This window comes from Dasypus novemcinctus, chromosome 11 (genome assembly GCF_030445035.2).
Source record: "Dasypus novemcinctus isolate mDasNov1 chromosome 11, mDasNov1.1.hap2, whole genome shotgun sequence".
Taxonomy (NCBI): domain Eukaryota; kingdom Metazoa; phylum Chordata; class Mammalia; order Cingulata; family Dasypodidae; genus Dasypus; species Dasypus novemcinctus.
This window is the reverse complement of record NC_080683.1, coordinates 60,685,262-60,707,717: the sequence shown is the minus strand read 5'-3', so window position 1 is coordinate 60,707,717 and position 22,456 is coordinate 60,685,262. Positions and strand designations below refer to the sequence as shown.

Below are 22,456 nucleotides of genomic sequence, written 5' to 3'. Positions count from 1 at the left end.
TTGTGAGATTTATGATCTGCTGCTCAAATTACTACATGGTTCCCGTTGCAGTCTGAGACTTTGCTTTCTTTCAATTTACAAAGGTCATCTTCTAGCTAAATCTATTGACTTTTCTGTCCAATTTTATCTCTGAAATCTCTCATCTCTTCTTTCCTCACCTATGCTTCACTTTCCTCCTTTTCTTTAGTCAAGAATCCCCTTCATCCATCTCTAGCTATTTCCAGCCTCTGCTTACCTCATCTTCATTCTTCCATCTGCTGTCTTCTATTCTGCTCTTCACACTAAAACCAGAGGATATTTTCGGAACTGCAGGTCTGATCATGCTCTCCTTTGATTATAAACGATGCATGATTTTCTGCTGCCTGCAGGATAAGACCTGATTTTCTCAGTGTGGCATTCGAGACCCATCATGGACATGCCTGCCCAGCCAGCCACCTCTCCTCTCCTGCCATTGTCCTTCCTACCTCACACTCTGGTCACCACGGGCCACTTCCAATTCCCTAAACAGCATTCAAGTCTCTGCATCTTCATGCCTTTGTTCATACTTTTATTTGAATATGCTTATTTTCATTGCCAGTCTAGTGATCTCTTATATTACATTCCAGTACAAAGGGTGAAGGCTTTTTAAAAATATATTTTTCCCCTCCTCTTCCTTATCTCCACTGACCTGTTTATTTCTTCTTCTACGTTCACATAGCACATTGCACCTGTCTCTATTATGGAATGTATCACACTGTATTGTAAACATTTACTTGTTTACCTGGCTTTCTCTTCCAATAGACCATATTTTCCTTAAGGGCTGGGACCATGTCTTATTCACAACAAGATGTATTGCAAAGCTTGAGAAACAGATGTCAATAGCTCTTTGTTGATTGAATGAACATTATCTTCAAATTATTCTTCAGGGTTCTAAGTTTTCTCCCCCTTGCTGGATTTTAGTAATTTCTCTTCATTTGTTTTATTAAGGAAGGGCTCACTTTATTAGAACTATTCTTGTTTTATTTGCTGAAGTGTGTTTGGACCTACACTATTTTTATAAGATTAAAGGAGATGATTCTATCCCCGAGGATGGTGGTGAGTGAACTAAGTCTGTTGACCTGACTCTCTTCCTCAGGCCCTTAAAAAACCCAGAGAGGATGCAAGTTGGGGCTGGCAAAACTTGGTTCATGCCCACTGCTTCTCCCACTCTGCCCATTCACTCACCCTCCCCACCACTAAGGCTAAGACTTAAGGAAAATCAAAATCAGTTGCTCACTTTACCCTTTGGGGGATCATTCACTTTATCCTAGGAACCAAAACAAAATACAAACAAGCAACAGCAAATCCCACTGACTAGAACTGAAATATGTGGAGTAAAATCTAAACGGAGATATGTAGTTTAGTGAAGGGAAAGGAAGGGTATCAGGGAATAATGGAAACTATGTATCCTTCTACATCAGAAAGGTCAGTGGAAATGCAAATACTTGAATCTGCTGTAACTGCAGTTATTGTCCAAATGGAGTCAGTGTGCCTGTTCCAGAAGCTCATGGCTCAGCGACCTAGGAGTTCCAGGTGTAAGGATCCTTTGCTTGAAAGAAAGAGAACAATGTAGGTTACCTCAAGGGGTTGTGGTTGATTGTAATAGTGACTGCTGGAGTGCGAGAGAAAGGATTCTAGGAAATATTCTTACATTACACTTCTAGGATCTGCAGCATAGTTTGGGAACTGGAAGGCTGTTCAGGAATGGAAGAGGAAGCTAGAATGGACAAGTAAAATAGCTAGTTTCTTGGAAACAGGAATTAACTGAGCTTCATTTTTGTGCTTTGCCGTAAATGTGACTCGGCTTCTCTTTATTTACTTTTGTCCTTCCTTTTCCACTGACAATGGAATGTCTTTTCATGTAATTTTAGTTCATAATTTTGAGAGAGTAAAATCACCTTTTGTTTGGGGCAGTGTCCCGTCCTCCCCCAGACCACCTCCTAGAACACAGCCCGACTATAGATCTGAGTGCCCAAGAATCAGCTGTAGGCAGGGGTGTGAGGGGGCATGTAACATCATGCCACATTGGGGTTTATGCTTAAGGAACCAAGTACAGCCACTTTTCTCACCAGGGGCTGTAACTTGTGACTCATTTAGGAGTCTGTGGGCGAGTCAGACATTCTCAGGCAAGACCTCTTTAATATATGGACATTTTGGAAGCTCTAATGACTTCCACTCAGCATTACCAATGATACTGGCATATGCTCATATTCCAATGTGTCTATTCGAAAACCATACACAGTGATAAGTATATACTTGTACGTACGACATTAATCTGCTGATATTCAGTTTCTAATTAGACTCCCCTAACTTTTCAACCATTCAACACTTGCTGTTTTAAACTTATCTTTGTTTCCCTTTCTGGGGTTGAGGATATTGTTTTTCATTCTATGTGCATGTGTGAGGATTATTAGAAAGGGAAGTTAGGCCTTAATCTTTGTTAGTGACAACTGATAAATAAGAATAGTCATGTAGATTAGTGTAATTAGGTAAAAAGCTGCATGCTGTCTGAAAATTTCGTAGTATTAGCCAACTATGCTATGGTTGTTCTATCCTTCCCTAAACACACCCCTTTCTTCCAACTACAGGAAGAGAGGTTGCAATAGTTTAACTTGCAGCCTCAGGTTTCTTATACAACTGCTTCCTAAGGTTGGATGCATGTTTTTCTACAACCTCTACTACAGAGTACATAAATACTTCTGTTGTATTGCCAAATTGTTCTCCTTTGCCATCCAAATTCTAACTCAGGCTTGATGACTTGACTGAGTAATCGGCTAAGTAATTGAGTGTCTAACAATGAATTAGGAACACTTGGGGTCTGCTTATTACTGTTTACAAATCTCAGTTTCCCTTAGAGATCTATTTCCAACATCTGTCCTTTGTACATCTTCATAAATTAGCTTTTCTTAAATCATCCTTTGATGTTTGATTTTTAGATACTAGACAAACTGGAAAAACATATTATGCCATATGACTTTATCTTGTGTCTACCTTGTTTATACTTACCTTCTGAAGAGTCATCTCCTTTCCTACATTCTCCAGTTTCTGGTATCGTCTTGATTTTTCTTTAAGACTCAGATGTGCAAAATACCTTCCTGTGTCTGTTGTTCCTACCACTTCATTAAGCAAAGGCAACTTTTCTCTAAAATGCTTTTTTTTTTTTTTCCAAATAGGAAATAAATATAACTAGCTTTACACAAATCTTCTCTTAAGATCTGGGTCTGGTAGTTTTCCACCTGTATTATCTGCCCTCTTCTCCCATTTTTCCTTACAGACATCCCAGTGCCTAGCATGATGCCAAGCCCATGGCAAATGCCCAATCAATGTTTGTGGATCCAAAACAACTCCCAATATTATCTCCCAGACGTTGCTTCTTCCATTGCTATATTCTTACTTTTCAGGGAGCCAATAAAGTGCTTTCCTGAGCAATTCTCTCCTCAGAGAAATTCCCTTTTATTATGAAGGGAATCCATTTCAAACTGTTTTTATGGCAAGACTGAAACCTCTTGGGGATTCTCTTTCAACAGGGTGCAATTTATGGGAAGAGAGGAGAGTCCCTGGATAATTTAATGTCTTCCTTCCTACTGTTCGAATCTTCTCCTCCTAATGACATATGCCAGAGTTTCCCTCATTACTTGAGGACACATGAAGCAGACAGCATTCTTGTTCTCTCTCCAATTTGAGAGGCTCTCCAATTTACAAACCAGTTACTGTCTGAAAGGTTTCCATAACTCCCTTTGATTCTGAGTCTGAGGTAACTTTGGTGAGACTACACTTACAGTTTTTGGGAACATTTCTACCAAACAAAGATGTGAATCAGTCCTTTGAAGCATTAATACCATGTATACAATTCTTCCTGAGAGATTTTTTTATTGGATACCTCTTCTTTATTATCTCTTCCAATGTTGCAGGAAACTGTTGTATAGATTTGGTGTCTATGTTTGCTGGCCTGACCCTCACTTTGTGTGGTGTAGATTAAAATTGGCACTGAAACTTTGGAAACCTCTATGGCTTTCAATAAAATTTCATAAGCAGTAGTTTCACCATGCTTTCCCTGTAAGATCTCAACCAACTCCTGAATTAGCATGAGGCTTCCCAGCATCCCATGTTGCTGCTGATCTACCTGAGTTTCACAATAGGCAGTGAAATTGGCATTCTGGGTAGGGCAATTCTTTATTGAGTGGGACTTGCTTACATGTTACAGATTTAACCTCCCTGTCTCTTACCACAAAATGACATTACTGTTCTTTAACTACTGAGACAACCAAATAGGCCCACACATTCCCAAACACCTTTTAAAACTATGTGTGATACTCAGAAATATTTTTGCATTTCATTTATTACTTTTGCTTTTCTTCTGATGATTATCATCGGTAATTTAGACACAGTGCTTTTCATAAGTTGTGTGTAGTGGTCCTTCAAAACCACACATTTGACTCCCTTCTAGTATGCAATGGTTATCATTTTCTCAGCACTTTTAATTAAAAAATTACCTGACGTTTGAGGTGATGGAAAATTTTGGGTAATGTATCTTGGTGATGGTAGGTCAATATTATGAATGCAATTAGTGCCACTGAATTGTATACTTGAAAGTGGTTAAAATGTGAAAATTTGAGTTGCTTGTATGCTACAACAGGAAAAACTTAAAAAATTACCTGCACTTTTATTTCTGTTGTAATCATATGCTTCTTTTCACTAACTTTTCTGATGTTTCCATTGATTTTGTATTTACTATATGTGATGGAGTTACAAATTATTTTTGTGTGTAGAAGACTTGACTAGACAAACCAGCCAATATATTAATAAACTAAGATCGATGTGATGACTGAAAACTAAAATGCCTTGAATTGGTAGTCAACAGAGTTGCTGTACCTTGCACATAATTATCAGTTTGCAAACTGAAGTTCTTAAGTGTAGGAGCCTCTATACCAGGGGTTTTTAATCTTTTTTTTCCTGGATGCCTTTGCCAGTCAGGTAAAAAACATGGACCCCTTACTAAGTCTCCATACTACATTATGTATTATTCAATAAATATATCACACCTGCACCCACACATCCCCACAGAATAATTTTTTTTGAATTTTCAGTTCAAGCTCACGGACCCCTAGTTAAAAAACCCTTGCTCTATATTGTCAAAGCAGACAGTGGTAGCTATCTAATCGGAATTCTCACTGCTGCCAGTTTTATGTAAAGAGTCAGGTCTATCCAGAGATTGACTTATGCCCAAGAAGTCATTCACCAAAAACACAAATGGCCCTTACTTCTGGGGAGTCTTAACTTCTTATTTAATGGAGGCAATGGAAATGTTACTCCTGGAGTTTACTTTTAACCTGCTAATATGTGTTCTATAACAACTGACCATAACTAAAGGTACTGTTAATTCATTCAAGTTTTAATTAAAGGGTAGTAGTGATCAATATCATCTAGCACTCTTGGCTAAATGAGTAAACCAAACAATAGATTTCTTCAACATGTTTGGTTTTATTCTAGGAAATACATGCGGACTCTTCTTTGCTAAGGGAAGAGGGAGTTGTGAGAGAAATGCATTTAATTAGGAATTCTCTAGTAAATTGAAAATGTGTTAGTGAAAATGAGTAAGTGAACATTAATTATGCATCTGCTTTTTATTTACTTAAACTCAAAATCAAGAACCTCTTAAAACTGGTAGGAATTTTCAATGATATTGATATGTGGAAGATGATGGGAAGTCAATGTCAGTTGCTCATGTAATTTCTAGATATGGTAGTAGTTGTGATAAATACTGGGTTTTCAGCACATGCACAATCTTTATTAAGTCATATGCAATTTAAATATCAAATACATGGCCCTCTGTAGCAAAACTACTATCCCAATTCTCTAGCTGGGGATTTTGCTGCCTCCTGACTAAGTACCATAGAAGCTACTTAATGAAAATGTGGATAGACAGGCCAAGGGCATAACAGAAATTCTGGTGTAGGAAAGGTTCAGAAGGAGGAGAAATCTTTCTTCAGGAAGTGCCTTGTGCTCTATTCACCACTTACTTCATGCCATTAGAATTTAACTATTTCATGTGAAACTTACCCAGGCTATCGTGTTAGCGGCTACAGTGAACGTGAGTTATTCTTATTGGAATTTTTGGAGTTTCAATGGAGGCAGAATAACATAGTATTATATGCCTAGGGTCTGAAGCCATTCTTTCTGCTTTTAAATGTCAGTTCCATCACTCCATCATATGTGATCATGGGAAAATTACTTAACTTCTTGGGGTTCAAGCATCCTTTCCTTATTTATAAAATGGGGATAATATGTCTCAATCTCCTAGTATTTTTGCAAATATTAATGAATTAATATATAGAAAGTCTTAGAATAGTGTCAAGGTTATGGTAAGTGCTATTTATGTTAGCTACTGTTACTATCATATACAAACTATAATCTATCATTATATATTTTAATAGAGTATATTATAAAATGGGATATATAATATACTCCTATTATTAATGGAGTAAATCTATTACTGAGGACTGAAGGGAACAGAGAGGCAGATGGAAGACATATTTTGCTCTTTGTATCACAAGGTAGGTAGCGATTTTGGTAAGGCCCAGTCTAGCCCTGTGACTTTGTGATCTTATGATTTAGAGGAGTAACACTCCAACCCTTCTACCTCCATTCATGGGACTCTATGACCCAGCCCCCCAAAAAGAGCAGATGTCTTCCTGGGAAACTTTTCTTTTTTCCTCTTCAAGTTGAAGTTCCAGAGTCCCAGAGTGCCAAAGTTGGTCTATATGGATCATAAGCTGAAAGTCTAGGAAGAGACTGAAAATGATCTGTGGTGGATAGGAAAAAGAATGGAGCTAATATGATTCTTCATGCAGTCTTTCAACAAACGTTTCCTGAATGCCTGCCTCTTCCAGGCACTTAGAGGGGAGATAAAGATGTGCAAAAAAGGTTTCAACCCTTCCAGAGCTTACCTGGAGGTCAAAGGACATGCTATGTTGATTCAAAATGGTAAAGGGATTCATTAAGAGAAAAAGTTGATCTTTAATCTTAAGGACTAAATTTAAGATTGCTTCTATGTTTCATTAATGAATGTAAGGGATTGAGGAGCCTCATACAATAAGGGCTCTTTTATACCCTAGAATTCTGAAATCCAAGTGATGCTCTTTATTAGCTGGGTCACATCAGGTTTTGTTAAATAAGCTATATTTTAGTTAAAGTGATTGACTTGGGCTATGTCCAAATTTATTTACTATTCCATGCTATAAGGGAGACCTGCTGTAATTACAGGTGTGGGGACGTCTGACCCTTCTGATAATGGAAGAGTCCAGAGGCAGTTCCATACGATTTGACAGATACCTTTTTTCCTGAAGCCGTGGAAGCTGAGGTTGCAGCCTAGAAATGGAGGTAGGGAATGACAATTGTAAATGACAAATCTTTAAAGCTATGGGGGAGGCATTTTTTTTTTTTTAAAGAAGAAAGTATGAGGGAAGTTTGATATTAGGTGGTATCTCCCCATGTTTTGTGACTTTTTGTTGTGACAGCTCCAAAATTTTAAGGACTATTAATTTTGTGTCTACGGCAAAGTGGACACTTACATTCATAAATTAATATTGCTTTTGAGGTCCTTAGCTTGCAAATATTTAAGCTGCACATACAGAAACCAATAGAATATCCCCTTGTGGCAAAGACTACTCATTGTCCCCTTGTAACCATTATCTCCTTCTTACTTTTAGTACAATATCCCCTCCTTTATTTTCAGCAAGGCACATGGCTGTCCCCCTAGAGACCTAATCTCCTTGTTTTCTCACAATTTGATGTGGCCATATGACCAAGTTATTACCAATAGAAATAAGTAGAAGTGATGTGCACAATTTCCACATAGCTTCCTTAAAAGGAAATTATTTGCCTTCTATTTTTCTCTCTCCCTTTCTATGAACTGGAATGTGGATGTGATGGTGAATCAGCTCTGACTATGATGATGAGGACAAGTCCCTGGGGAAGGCAGAGCCATAAGAAAGAAAGAACCTGAGTCCCTGGAACACTTTGTGGAGCAGAGTGACCTACTCATTCTGGGGTGCCCTCCTATGCCTCAACTGTCATATGAGAAAGAAGCTCCTATCTTATTTTGTCTGCTATATTTGGGATCTTTTTTTAGAGCAGCTTCACCTGAATCCTAACTAATAAAGGAGAACTCATTTATATTCAATGAGAAGTCCCTTTTTTCCCCATGCAGAAGCTTTTCACATTTTTAAAAACAAAGCTAGAAATAGCAGGATAAGTTTCAGGAAAAAATGAGGTCAGAATTGAACCATGAGATTTTAGAAGTTTGGATTTCTCACTGAGAGAATATGCACAATTATATTTTCTCTTCTGAGGACTTAATTCCATTCACATTAACAGACATTTATTGAGTGCTGACTGTGTGTAAAATAATGTAGGAATCCCTAGAGATACAGAGATGAAACAGACATAGTCCCTGCCCTCAAGGAGCTCACAGTCTACAAGAGCAGGTAGCACAAAATACACACAAAAAATGCAGCATAAGATAGGATCCATATAATAATAGATATAAAAATGAGGTCCTGTGGGAGCATAGAACTGGGAGATAGGACTTCTGGAGGGTCAGGGAACAAAGAGGATCTAAGGAAGCCTTTAAAGAAGAGATTTGTTTGAGCTACATACTGAAGGATTGGTGGCAGAAGGATGGGAACTCATGGGGGCAGGTTTGAGAATAAATGTGAGGTGGAGCTAAGAAATCACAGATAATAGTCAGACTTTTCTGATGTATGAGGTGGGTGAGAAAAAGTGGTGAGACATAGTTCTTTGAAAGGTAGTTTGAGGCCACACAGTGAAGAAGTCCTGAATGCTAAGAAATCTTAACTTATTTTTGCATTTTTTTTAAAAAGATTTATTTATTTATTTAATTCCCCCCCCCCCCCCCCCGGTTGTCTGTTCTTGGTGTCTATTGCTGCGTCTTGTTTCTTTGTCTGCTTCTCTTGTCGTAAGCAGCACGGGAAGTGTGGGCGTCGCCATTCCTGGGCAGGCTGCACTTTCTTTCGCGCTGGGCGGCTCTCCTTACGGGGCGCACTCCTTGCGCGTGGGGCTCCCCTACACGGGGGACACCCCTGCGTGGCGCGGCACTCCTTGTGTGCATCAGCACTGCACATGGGCCAGCTCCACACGGGTCAAGGAGGCCCGGGGTTTGAACCGCGGACTTCCCATGTCGTAGACGGACGCCCTAACCACTGGACCAAGTCCGTTTTCCTTATTTTTGCATTGATGGGGAAATAGTGGAGGTTTTTGAATAGTGAATTTAAAAATAAATGGTATACTGGAGGATAGTAAAACTTCACTGTGCATCAGAATCTCCTGAAGGGCTTGTTAAAATAGGTTGATGGGCTCCACTCTCAGATTTTCTGATTCAATAGGTCTGGCATGGGGCCCTAGACTTGGCATTTTTAACAAGCTCCCAGTGATGCTGCTGCTGATCTAGAGCCAATGCTTGAGAACAATTGTTCTAGAAAGATGTGGGGGCAGTGTTGCAATTGGAGGAGTCCAGAGGCAGGTTGATCAGATAAGAGGATGTGGTCCAGGTGAAGGACCAAATTATTGGAGAAGAAAGGGGCATATACAAAAGTTACTGTGTAGATAAATGGACAAGACTTTAAGACTATGTGGACATGGAAGAAGATACAGAGTCACATTTATTTAATGTGAATGATGAAAAGAATGGTAATCCTGTTATCTGAGATTGAGAAAGTAGAAGAAGTCTTAGTGTGGGAAAATGCCCATGAATTCAGATGGGAAAGGCTGTGCTTGAGACACTGATGAAATTTTCTTAGGGAAATGTTTCCCAGACATATGTCATGCATATGGAGTTTAAGAAAGAGAGAGAGGGAACTAAAGACACAAATTCAAGAGCCAAAGGCATGGGACTAATTGTTGAAATGATGAAGGTTGAGATGGAGTGTGAAGATAAAGGAGGTGAGAACTGAGCACAAAGCTGTAGGATAAAGAAAGGAGATTATGAATGAGTAGTTAAGGAGGCAGCAGGAGAACAGTACAGTATCCTAGAAAGCATGAGTTTAAACAAGAAAGGGATTGTATTGAAAGATAAGTGAATGAGAAGTAGATAAGGACAAAGAGATTAGGCCACTGCCTTTAGTACTGGGAAGTCACTGATAACCTTTAGGAGATCAGTTGGAGGAGAAATGGGATGGGCATACTCAGATAGCAAAGGATAGAAAAGTCAATGGAAGGTGAGCTGTGGAGGCAAAAGGGAATGACTGAATGATTGGAGAAACTTGGCTGGGAGAGTTAGGGGAGAGATGAAGCAAGAGCTTGACACTGAAGGAGGGCCAGAAGTTTATTTCAGTATCCAAGAGACTGCTGCTATCTAGAACCACCACTTGAGAACCATTATTCTCGGAAGATGTGGGGGCAGTGTTGCAAATTAGTTTAAAGAAGAGTGGACTGGGGGTGGGGTGGAGAGAGAGAGATAGAAAATGAGAGAGGGAAAAGGAGGAAGAGAGAGAAACAGAGAGAAGGAGGGAGGGAGAGAAGAGAGAAGAGAGAGGAGGAAGAAAGGAGTAAGAGTACAGAAAAGTTGGGAGAGGATGGATTTCAGGGCTAAGAAGGTTATTCTGGGAGAGGAGTAATAGGATAGGAAATAAAACATCTAGAGGGAGAGAAAGCAAACCAGTGTCTTCTCAGTAAACAAAGGAAGCAACTGATCTGTGGAGAGTGAAGAGAGGGAGAGGGTGTGGGTGAGAGAGGAAGCAGGGGTTCAGAATAATCACTTAGAAGAATACAGGTATTCACAAACTTTCAGTCCTTCCTGCTAGCAATTTTGACTTTGTAGTGGCAAGCTTCTCCTTGTGGCTAGAGCGGTCATTCCAGGTCAGGCATGGCTCATCAGGCCTTTCAACTTTTTATTTCTTTCCAAGTGGACAACCAGTAATTTAAAGACTAACATTCTCCAATGAATTCTTCAAATAATATATTCCCTCATTTGATCACTGCACCATTAAACCACAGAAAATGTTCCCAAATTGAACATGTTTACCACCTTTAATCCTGCCAGACTGAGAGTGTATGTGTGAGGCTCAGATGGGATACTTCTTTAGAAAAGGAGGAGGTCCAATACCTGTCAGGTTATATAGCCACACATTGACCAAAATAAATTTAGAAGATTTCTTATTTGTGCATGTTTCTTATTCACATCAAAAGACCTAGGAAAGTGCCAGTACATTCTAGATTTTATTTAGAGAATGAGGAAGTTTATTTAATCATGGACTAAAAAGGATATGCTAGCTCTACAGTTCGTGTCTGAAAGGAGTGGGTTATGTAGTCAGAATGCTATACTAAATGACTTTAGCTCAGGTCAGCAAGTTGTAGGATACTACGCCCTTTTTATTCTTTAGGTAGTCATGCAATCTCCACTAGCATTTCTATGCATAACCTCAGATTTAATGACACATAAGGGCAAGTAATCAGATATTTGATTTGTAAGTAATAAGATATTCTACAAATAAATTAAGGTTGTTTTGGCATTCATTGATCACAGGATTAATTGAAATGGCCAAAAAATTAAAAAAAAATAAAATAAAAACAACAAACAAAACCAAAACAAAACCAAAAAAAAACCCCCAGCATTTACTATTTCATCTTATTATTACTTCTATGAAATTTCAGTTTTTGTATGATAAAATTTATTTGAAATTACATACCACAAATAAGACCAGAGGTAGAAAACAGCACACCCAACAACAAGCCTCAAACAAAACAAAACAAAAACAGAAAACAAGACCACACATACTTATAAATTCTCCTGAACCAACTACGTTCAAGAATTAGTAAGTTGCTCCCCTTACCCCCGTCCTTTCATGAGGTTGGTAAAAGTCATGCCTTTTTGCTTTTCACAATCTAAGCATGTTCTCGGCACCTAATGAGCTTTTTAAAAGCCAGCTTAAAGTCTTCATTGAAACTTGTGTAGAGCAATGGGTTGATCAAAGAATTAACATAACCAAGCCATGTCAAAAAGTCAGCCACTTCAGAGGACACAGTGTAGATGCTGAGACCTACAATCAACTCTTTGATGAAAAATGGCAGCCAAGACAAAATGAATGCACCCAAAATCAGTCCCAGGATGCGTGCTGCCTTGCGCTCTCTGGTACTAGAGATTTGCTGGCGTTCTCCAGGGTGATCTAGATCATTGTCGAAGGGAGGGATCCTGATTGAGGTGTGGATTTTTTCAAACTCTGTGGTAGGGTCTGAGGTGGAGAAGTCAGACACACAGAAAGTCTGTGTAAGTTTACAACTTGCAAAAGAGTTTTGGCTATCCGTGCTTCTGTTGCTTAAGTGTCGACTTGATCCCCGTTTCTGGTAAAGGCTCTTAGCTGCATGGTAAATACGGTAATAGAGAATCAGAATCAAAGTCAAGGGGATATAAAATGCCCCAAGTGTGGAATAAATGGTGTAGATGACATGGTCATGCTGAATGGTGCACTGACTGGGGGGTGGGCTGAGTTGGCGGTGGCTCCTCCAGAACAGAGGGGGCATGGAGATGAAGATGGAGATAGTCCATACAATGAGAATCATCAGGCCAGCCCTCTTGGGGGTTCTCTTCCGGGCATATTCAATAGCATTGGTGATGGCCCAGTATCTGTCCAGGGCAATCACACAGAGATGGAGGATGGAGCAGGTGCAGCAGGTCATGTCCACACTTAGCCACACCTCACAGATGAAGTATCCAAGCTTCCAGCTGTCCATGACAATGTACATGATGCTCAGGGGCATGACTAGCACTGCCACCAGGAGGTCCGTCACAGCCAGGGAACAGATCAGGTAATTTGCAGGTTGGTGGAGCTTCTTGGTGGTACAGATAGCCATGATCACGGCTGAGTTCAGCAACATTGTCAGGGTGGTGATGATCACCAGAGTCATGGAAATGAGCATCTTCTCTGTGATGGTCTTAGGTCTCACAGCCACGTTGGCTTCTGTGGTACAGTTAGTGACATTCATTTTTTTTTTTTCCTGTTCCAGTCTGCACTGTGGAGAAGCTGTTGGGTAATTTCCTTTAGCTGGAAATGACTTAGATTTGAATGTCTCTCATTTGTAAGGAAGCTAGAATTTCTTCAACTTGTTTCTTGTGTTCCATTTTCTGTGTGCAAAGGAAGGACCACGGCATTTCTTCTCAATGAAGAATTCCTGGAAAATGGTATGATACTGGTTAATGAATGAAAAGTCTGCATTTTTCCCCAGAGAGCATGGTAATAGGATGGTATTCATAATTTTTTACACATTTTGAATATCATTTTCTTTTTCTTTCTGGAATTTTAGTTTGTTTTTATTTCTACACATTATTCCTTAAAAGACACTTTTTTTTTGAGTTAAGTTCCCAGATGCTTTCTGATGAAGACATTACCAGACTTTAAGCCTATCTCACACCTGAATTAGTGCTTACTTGTATTTATATAAAAAGGTTTTATACATTTGAAAACACACCTTTATATTCACATTATATAAGTGTTTAAAATTCTGGGACCATTACATTATGGAAAAAATATATTGTTTATAATAAGTAGCCTTCAAACCAGGTTTTATTCTTTCACAGCAAATATTCATCTCCAAAGTATGTTAGTATCACAATGGTGGTGTACAATTTTGTTTAATAATTTATGACATTTTACATATTTTATTGTGCATTGCTTTGGAGAGAAGAGATAAAAGCATATAACATTACTTTGATGCTTATGGCAAATTGTTCTCAGAGTAATACAATAAATCAACTGTGGAGCGGCATCATCACCAAGTGGAAAGATCCCTACATTTAAAAAAATGCATTTACTTTTGTTTAATATTTGTCTGTTTGTCTACATCCATCCGTCTATCTATCTATCTATCTATCTATCTATCTATCTATCTATCTATCTATCTACCTACCTACCTACCTCCTATCTATGTATCTATCTATCCATCCATCCATCTATGTCCTGGATGGCTGTGATTAAGCTGGTTAGTCAGTGAGATAGTTGACATTTATTGAATGCATAGCTGTAAGGAATTTAAAGAAAGGTAAAGTCAAATATACATGTATATTCATGAGAACAAGACAATCCAAGTCGATATGGGAGTATTCACAGCTAAGGGCTGCTGGATTGAAAGCCAATTAAATTCTGTGATTTGAATTTATGGGATTAAGTCTATTAAGACTTCAAATAAAACCGGGTGTTACAGCAGTTTTAGGAAGAGACAGAGGGAAGCAGATCTGGTTCAAGCTGCTGGGCTTTTGCCTTCCATATGGGGGGTCCCAGGTTCAGTTCCCAGTGCCTCCTAAAAGAAGACGTGCAACACAGTGAGCTGATGAAACAAGATGACACAACCAAGAGACACAGGGAGGAAATACAATGAGACAGAACAAACAGGGAGCGGAGGTGGTTCAAGTGATTAGGTGCCTCTCTCCCACACAGAAGACCCTGGGTTCAGCTTCCAGTGCCTCATTAAAAAAAAAAAAAAAAAATATGAGCAGACAGCCAATGCAAACTATGGGGGGGGGGGAAATAAATAAATCTTTTTTTAAAAAAGAGAAGAGACAGAGATTGATGTGGGTTAGGCTTAATAGACAATTTTTTTTAAACGAATCAATTTTACTGATACATATTAATAAAGTATAAAGCCATCCAAAGTGTACAAGCAATGGTATTCAGTATAATCACATAGCTATACATTTATCACTTCAATCATTTTTAGACCATTTTCATTATGCCAGTATTAAAAAAAATACTAAAAAACAAAAACCAACCACCAAACAAAACTCATTGCCTCTCAACCTCTCTTTGCTTCCCCATCATATGTAACTGCTATTTTGTTTCCTTCTCTCTAGTTTATTTGTATTTATATTTTGTAAAAACAGTCTTATATATGCAATACCTCCCATATCCGTATTTTATGAGGTTTCACTATGTTATACAGCCACATGTTACATTTTTGAGCTTTCCTTCTAGTAATATAAATGTCCTTAGACTTTCCCTTTCAACCTGTCATATTCATATAATAGCTCTGCTAGTCACAAACACCATGATGTGCTCTCACCATTTCTATTCATTTCCAAAGATTTACAAACAACCTTTTAATCACTTCTGCACAGTTAACTATCAGTTTTCCATTCTTTACCTCATTCTATTTCTGATGACCTATATTCTAATTATTAATTCCATGAGTTTACATAATATATTTACTTCATAACAGTGCAATCATACAATATTAGTTTTTTTTTTTTTTTAATTTCTCCTCCCCCCAATCTCATTGTTTGCGTTTGCTGTGTCTGTTCATTGTGTGCTCATATCTTTTCTTTGGAGGCATTGGAACTGAACCTGGAACCTCCATATGGGAGGGAGGTGCCTAACTGCTTAAGCTTTCTTCGCTCCCTGCTTTGTTGTATCTCTCATGGTTTTTTTCCTCCTTGTGTCTCTTTGTTGTGTCATCTTGTTGCATAAGCTTGCTGTCCTGCTTGTCTTCTTTAGCAGGCACCGGGAACTGAACCTGGGACCTCTCTTGTGGTAGGCGGGAACTCAATTGCTTGAGCCGCATTGGTTCCCTCATACAGTATTTGAGTAGATGATAATTTTTATCAAAGGATGGAGGCAGGAGGAGGTGAGGCATGTGGAAAATAGAGTGAATGTTGGTGAGAGCCTTTGGGTGGAGTGGTGGCTGAGAATTGGGGACAGGAATAAAAATCTCCAGCCTGAGGGTGAGCTCTAGCCCTGAATTTAATTTTTCCGGCCCAGAGGGCAAAAACCAAGAAGGGGGTGAGGTTACCATTTATACTTCAGATATAGAAAATAAAAGAAACTCATCATGAAACTCACTAAAGACCACAAATGGGGCAAGTGTTTTGAAGACAGCCTGTATCTCTGCCTCTCTATCTTCAGTATGCTTTTAAAGTGCCTCTGTGGATGTACCTACATTTGGGTGTCTCTATGTTTCTCTAGTTCCTCCAGGGGCCTTAATGCTTAACTTGCTGCTCTACCAACAATCCCCTTTCATATAAATGGAATGTTTTCTTCTCCACTGGCAACATTCTCTCCTTTTACAAATGTTTAAACATTGCATTTATACTTGATACATAAAGGTCATAAAATGGGAAGAGCATGAGTTTGGAATCAGACAGACCTGGGCTCAGATTCCACTGGGCCCTCTATTAGCTGCTTGCATCAACCTCTCTATCTTTTTCCTTGTGCCCTGTGGGTTTATTTCTCTATTTTGACCCTTTTCTCTTTAATAAAATAAGACTTAAAAGGTTGTTTTTGTGTATGCATTAATCCTTGTATTATGTTTTCTTTGGTTCTTGAGGTTTGTGGTTGAGTACTTCTCAATAAAAAGGTCTCACCCCCTGTAATGTCATTGTAAGATGGGAGTATACAGTAGTGTGGATAAGGGACAGAAAACTCTAGAAATTTCAATTTGATAGTAGAGGCAATTAGGGAATGTAATTTTAAAAGTATGCAGTAAAAAATCATCAGAAATAATTCAACTTTTACCTTATTTTTTAAAAAGATGGCCAGGAAGTCACTTATTGGAGGCACAGGTCTGGTGAGGGCAGTGCTGACAATGCCCTCACGAGTGCAGGGCCCACCCCTTGTCCAAGGGCCATGATTGGGGATGTATTTCACCCCACAGCCATCTGGGATGAGGTGCTTCTCAGTCACCACACCTTTGAATTCATCAGCATTGAAGTATGTGAAGCCCCACTTCTTGGAGAGGTAGATTTTCTGATGGCCAGTGAACTTGAACTTGGCCCTGCGCAGCACCTCAATCACATGCTTCTTGTTCTGAAGCTTGGTGTGGATGGACATGATGACTTGGCCAATGTGGACCTGGGCCACCGTCCCCTGAGGCTTTCCAAAGGCACTTCGCATACCCATCTGGAGCCTAGACTGGGGACGGCACGAGGTCACAGAAAGGACCAGCAAAAGGCAAGGAAGGGCTGTCTCCAAGGTCCCTTAGGACAACCCATACAAGCAACAGGCCATGTTCACTACCAAGGAGGCTGCAGTTGCAGCCACTGCACACCAGGCCCCCATGGGTAGACGGGGATGGTCGGCTTAATTGGCTGCAGTCTACCTTATTTTGCAACTATTTATTTTTTATTCCCTCCAGCAGACTATAAATTTCTGGAGGGTATGATTTATGCCAGATTCATCCTTTTAACTACTCGTTGAATTAGCAAAGTTAAGAGGCTACATCCTCAACTCTTTTACTATGACTTCCTGATTGGTTTATTTTGTGTTCAAGCCCTTCAAAGTAGGAGTTCAGTTTTGTAACCTTTCATTGGCAATCACTCCAAACTCCTGCACACATCCCTGTGTGCTTGAGAGAGTGAAAGCAATGTAAGAAACCACTGAGGCAGGCAGCCTGGGGCAAAGGTTTACCTGCATTAAGTCATGCAATGGAACATCCAGGAGTGGGAGAAAGTGTGTTTCCTCAGAAGTAGAGGGGGCATTCAAACTTCTACACAGGGGAACCCCTAAGTGCGCTAGCAAGCACAAGCCCAGAACAAGACATTGGCCCAGGAAAGAAGGGAGGATCCTGCACTTTGCATTCATCTTGGGCTGACTTTCCTATAGAAGGGGTGAACTCTGAAGGAAAGCAATAGGCAATGCAAAGTAAATTTGCAAAGAGGTAAAAGGTGTATTTTGCTTAGGTTTGTTTGGTTAGTTCCTGACACTCAAGGAAATCTCCGTCATAACATGAGCTGGATAGAAGCTCAAAAGCAGACATCTCAGGGACTAAATCCAAGAGTTAACATTTAACGTATTAAACTGTACAGTGTGCAACAAAAGATTATTACAAGACAAACAAAGAAACAGGAAATGATACCCCCCCTCCAAAGGAAGAGGATACAAATCCAGAAAACATCAATGAAGAAGACCAGACTGTGAATATACCGGACAAAGTCTTTAAAAAAATGATCTTCAGTATGCTCAAGGAGATAAAGGAAAATACAGAGAAAGAGTTAAAGGATATCAGGAAAACAATGCATGAACAATATGAAAATCATAATAAAGGGGTAGAAATTTTGAAAAGGAACCAAACAGAACTACTGGAGTTGAAGACCACAATAAGTGAAATGAAAAATTCTGAGGAGGGTTTTAGCAGCAGACTGGACTGGAGGAACCAAGAGTCAGTGAATTAAAAAAAACAAACCACAATTGAAATGAGTCAGACTGGAGAGCAAAAAGAAAAAAGAACTATAAAAAAGCAGGCAAAGAGACCTAAGAGACCCATGGGACAGTGTCAAGCAGAAGGGGAAGAGAGAGAGAAAGGGGCAGGAGGAATAGTCAAAGAAATAGTAGCAGAGAACTCACCAAATGTAGCAAAAGATGTGAATATGCACACCCAAGAATCCCAGAGAATACCAAACAGTGTAAACATGAAAAAAACAAACCCATTATATACTGTAATGTATATGTAACTCCACTTCTGACTTCCTATACTTGCTAAAATGCAAATGCATGAAAAGCAATGATAAATCTATGGTTTTGGACAATGTACAAAGATATAATTTGGAACAAGTATCAGAAAAGAAGAGGGTAAAGGGATCTAGGAACAGTATGTGTAAACTATTGAAGTCAAGGTGGTATCAAATCAAATATGATTGTTACATAATTAGGATGTTAAATTTTAACCCCATGGTAACCAAAAAGAAAAAGTATAAAATAATATATCCAGAAAGAAATGAGAAGGGACTCAAAGTGGTATAATACAAAATGTAAATAAATATGAAAGTAGGCATTAACAGAAGAATTGAAGAAAAAAAGATATAAGATATATAAAGACTAAATAGCAGAATGGCAGAAGAAGTAAAAGGATTAAACTCTCAGTCAAAAGGCAGAGATTGGCAGAATGGATAAAAAAGCATGACCCAAATATATGCTGTTTCCAATATACTCACCTTCAATTAAAAACATAAGCAGGCTGTAAAAAAAAAAAAAATCCATGGAACTGCACAACACAGTGAACCCTAAAGTAAACCATGGACTATAATTAAATAGTACAATTATAAAAATAAAAATGTGCTTTCATTATTCTAGGAAATGTACCATACCAAGGCAAGGTGTTAATAATAGGTTAGTATATAGGAACCCTGTATTTTATGCACGATTTTTCTGTCAACCACAACTTCTCTAATAAAAAAAAGAATTCAAGGAGAGGAAGTGCAGACAGTATTCAAACAGTATTCAAGCAATTATTGCAAGATGTTTGTGTACAAGGGAGCAGAAAACTAAGGTAGTAACTGGAGGAGCAGGTGGAGAATGGGAGTAAATGTTTCTTTTTTTTTTTTTTTTTAAAGATGAGAGATGTCTTTTAAAGTTGTTTACTGTGGCTGCTTACAGTTTTCTTTGCTGCTACACGTAATGTCCTTATATAGGGACAGAGAGCATTTTAGGAATGAGTGAAATGCAAATGAGGAAGGAAAGCAGCAATGGAGGATGCTGGGAGTTAGTCCGTGGGTCTTGGGGGCATCAGGTAAGCAGAATTGCTTAAGCAAGTGAAGATAATCATATTGGGGGCAGTGAGGAGACCAAAGCTACACTAGGGAAATGAGTTTTCTTGGGTTCCTTTTACCTTCTTAAAAAATTAATACTTGGTTTTATAGCCACTACCAAGTCCTTAGGAGGCAGTATGATTTCTAATTAGAACAATGTTGGTTAAATAGCATCTGGAAATCTCACAAGTCTGTAGCTTTCCACATAGCAGGGAAGGAGGGCTTATAATAACTTTTAACTCAAAATATATAGTTAATCAGTGTGGAGAAATCACTGGATAGTCATAGCTAAAAATGGGTGCAGGATCTTATCAGGGGATGATGCAGGAACTTTTTGTGAGTTTGTAACTTTCAGTTTGTGCTTTAATTATGCCATGGAAAATACCAATGCAATCCAAGACCACTTTATTTCTTATAGTGCTAGTCTCTACTTCGTTTGACTGGGAATCATTATTCTTCTATTCTGTAGTTTATAAAAATTAATTCTAATTATATTCCCTTGAAATTATGAATGGAAGAGAATCACTCTAAACCAAACTGGTCAGTGAATGCTGCTTTCCGTTTCCTGGGGTGCTCCAGAACCTGATTTATACCATCCAAGTGCGATGAGGTCACATGTGTAGCTGATGTTCAGGCATATTAAAAAAAACTTTTTTTAGCATTTATTTTTTATTGCATTTTTTTTTTGAAGATACATAGATCACAAAATATATTACATTAAAAAATATAAAAGGTTCCCACATATCCCACACTGCCCCCCCTCCCTGACTCCTCCCACATCAACAACCTCTTTCATCATCGTGGCACATTCACTGCATTTGGTGAATACATTTTGGAGCACTGCTGCACTGCATGGATTATAGTTTACATTGTAGCTTTCACTCTCCCCCAGTACATTCAGTGGGTTATGGAAGAATATATATTATGTCCTGCATCTGTCCCTGCAATATCATTTAGGACAGCTCCAAGTCCTGAAAATGTCCCCATATCACATCTCTTCTTCCCTTTCCCTGCCCTCTGCAACTACTGTGGCCACTTTCTCCACATCAATGCTACAGTTTCTTCCATTACTAGTCACAACAGTTCTAGAGGAGAATAAAAGTAAGTCCACTCTAATCCATATTTTATACCTCCATCCTGTGGACCCTGGGATGGTGATGTCCACCTCTAAATCAAGAGGGGGCTTAGACCCACATGGTTGATGGGTGTGATTCTCCTGCTTGGAGTTGTCGGCACTCTCAGTTGCCTGGTGTGGTGATTTAAACTTTATATTTGTAAAGGAATTTTAGATTATAGAAAAGTTACATAAAAAATTTAGGCATTCTCATATACCTCACAGCCTCCACCTCTCACATTTCCCCCTATTAATAGCATCTTTCATTCATGCTGTACATTTCTTATAATTGATGTAAAAGTATTTAAGCATTGCTACTAACCATGGTCTATAGTTTACATTATGGTTTACACTTTGCACCATACACTTTTATACGTTTTGACAAAATATATAATGGCCTGTATCCATCCTAGTAATATCATGCAGACAATTCCAATGTCCTCAAAATGCCCCATGTCACATCTATTCTTCCCTTCCCCTCCCCTCAAAACCTCTGGAGACTACTTATCTTTATATCAATATTACAAGTTCTTCCATTAGTAAAATAATAATATGTATACTTTGGTCCATGGTTGCATTCCCCCTTTATTTTTGTTCATTCCTCAATATTGAGGATTTTAGGATGGTGATGTCCACTCTGCTTCCAATTGAGAGGGGGCTTAGATCTCACAAAGTAGATGGACAGAACTGTCTTCCTTGTGGTTGAAGATACTCTCTATATTTTCAGTAAGTGTTGTCCATCGTCACCATTTAGTTAGGTGTCCTGGGCAAGTCCATTAAACTGGAGAGTAGGTGTTGACTGCAACTCTGCTGAGATTCAGGGTTCAAACAGTATATGAACAGATCAAAGATTTATTCTCTGGGATATCTATTTAATGAGTATAGTGCTAATTATAGCTTCAAGTGAAAGTGGCAGAAGAATCATATGTAGGAAAATCATAAATGAGTCTAACTCTGTTACATTGGTGAAATAGGTTAACATATATTCCAAGGTAAGGCCCACCAATGGGGTGCTGATTTCCTGGGGTTGTGTGCCTTGCCTATAGGGTCTATATAACTAGAGCACTCAGGTGGACCCATGCTTGAGGCATTGTTTACTGTGGCAGTTAGTATGATCCACCTACCTGAGACATACATAAGTGTAACCTCTGGAAAGACCTCCTGACTCACTTTGAAATCTCCTTTTGTATTTAATATTTCCCCTTTTTGATCAAGGTCTTTTTCCAAATTCATCGCTAGTTAGTACTTGGTAATAATCCCTTGGTGCCAGGGAGGCTCATACCTGGAAGTCATATCCCACACCAAGGGGAAGGCAGAGAATTTATATGCTGAGTTTGGATTAGAGAGAGGCCACATTTGAGTAACAAAGAGGTTTTCAGGGAGGTAACTCTTAGGCAATATATAGTAGGATAAGTTTCTCCTGGGAAAACTCTGGAAAAATGGCAGAACAGGTAATAAAGTTTTTGAATTTTCTGAACCTCCTTATAAAAACTAGGATAGCAAAACCAAAATATTACGGAAGCATCTCTGACAAAAGTATCCCCACAAACCCAAAGTATGAGCTGGTGGGGACAACTACTGACAGCTTCAAGACTACTTGTGTCAGCATCTGTATAGGAGGAAGCCAAGGGAAGCAATGGGGCATCTGGCCAAAGTGAGATTCCCAAAACAGCTAATGGGTGCTCACTAGAAAGCTCAGAGAGACAATTTGAGAATTGCAGGTGAAACTGGAAGAGCTTTGCACACTTAATAGCAGGTGAGTGCAAAGAACACACATTAAGGTATGAAGAGACCACAGA

The 22,456-nt window shown here is 39.0% G+C and overlaps 1 protein-coding gene and 1 non-coding gene across 2 annotated transcripts in view; both read right to left on the bottom strand.

The window, feature by feature from the left end:
• Window positions 1-8,376: 8,376 nt before the first annotated feature.
• Window positions 8,377-22,456, bottom strand: part of HTR1E (5-hydroxytryptamine receptor 1E) — a 102,984-nt gene continuing 88,904 nt past the window's right edge. Inside the window, exon 3 of the mRNA XM_004454487.5 lies at window positions 8,377-13,203. Within this exon, the coding sequence (XP_004454544.1) occupies window positions 11,920-13,017 (1,098 nt within the window). The 5' untranslated portion in view covers window positions 13,018-13,203 and the 3' untranslated portion in view covers window positions 8,377-11,919. The remainder of the gene's footprint in view (window positions 13,204-22,456) is intronic.
• Window positions 16,980-17,113, bottom strand: LOC111763211 (small nucleolar RNA SNORA70). Its single transcript, XR_002796125.2, has one exon. It is a non-coding gene; the product is annotated as a small nucleolar RNA SNORA70 (small nucleolar RNA).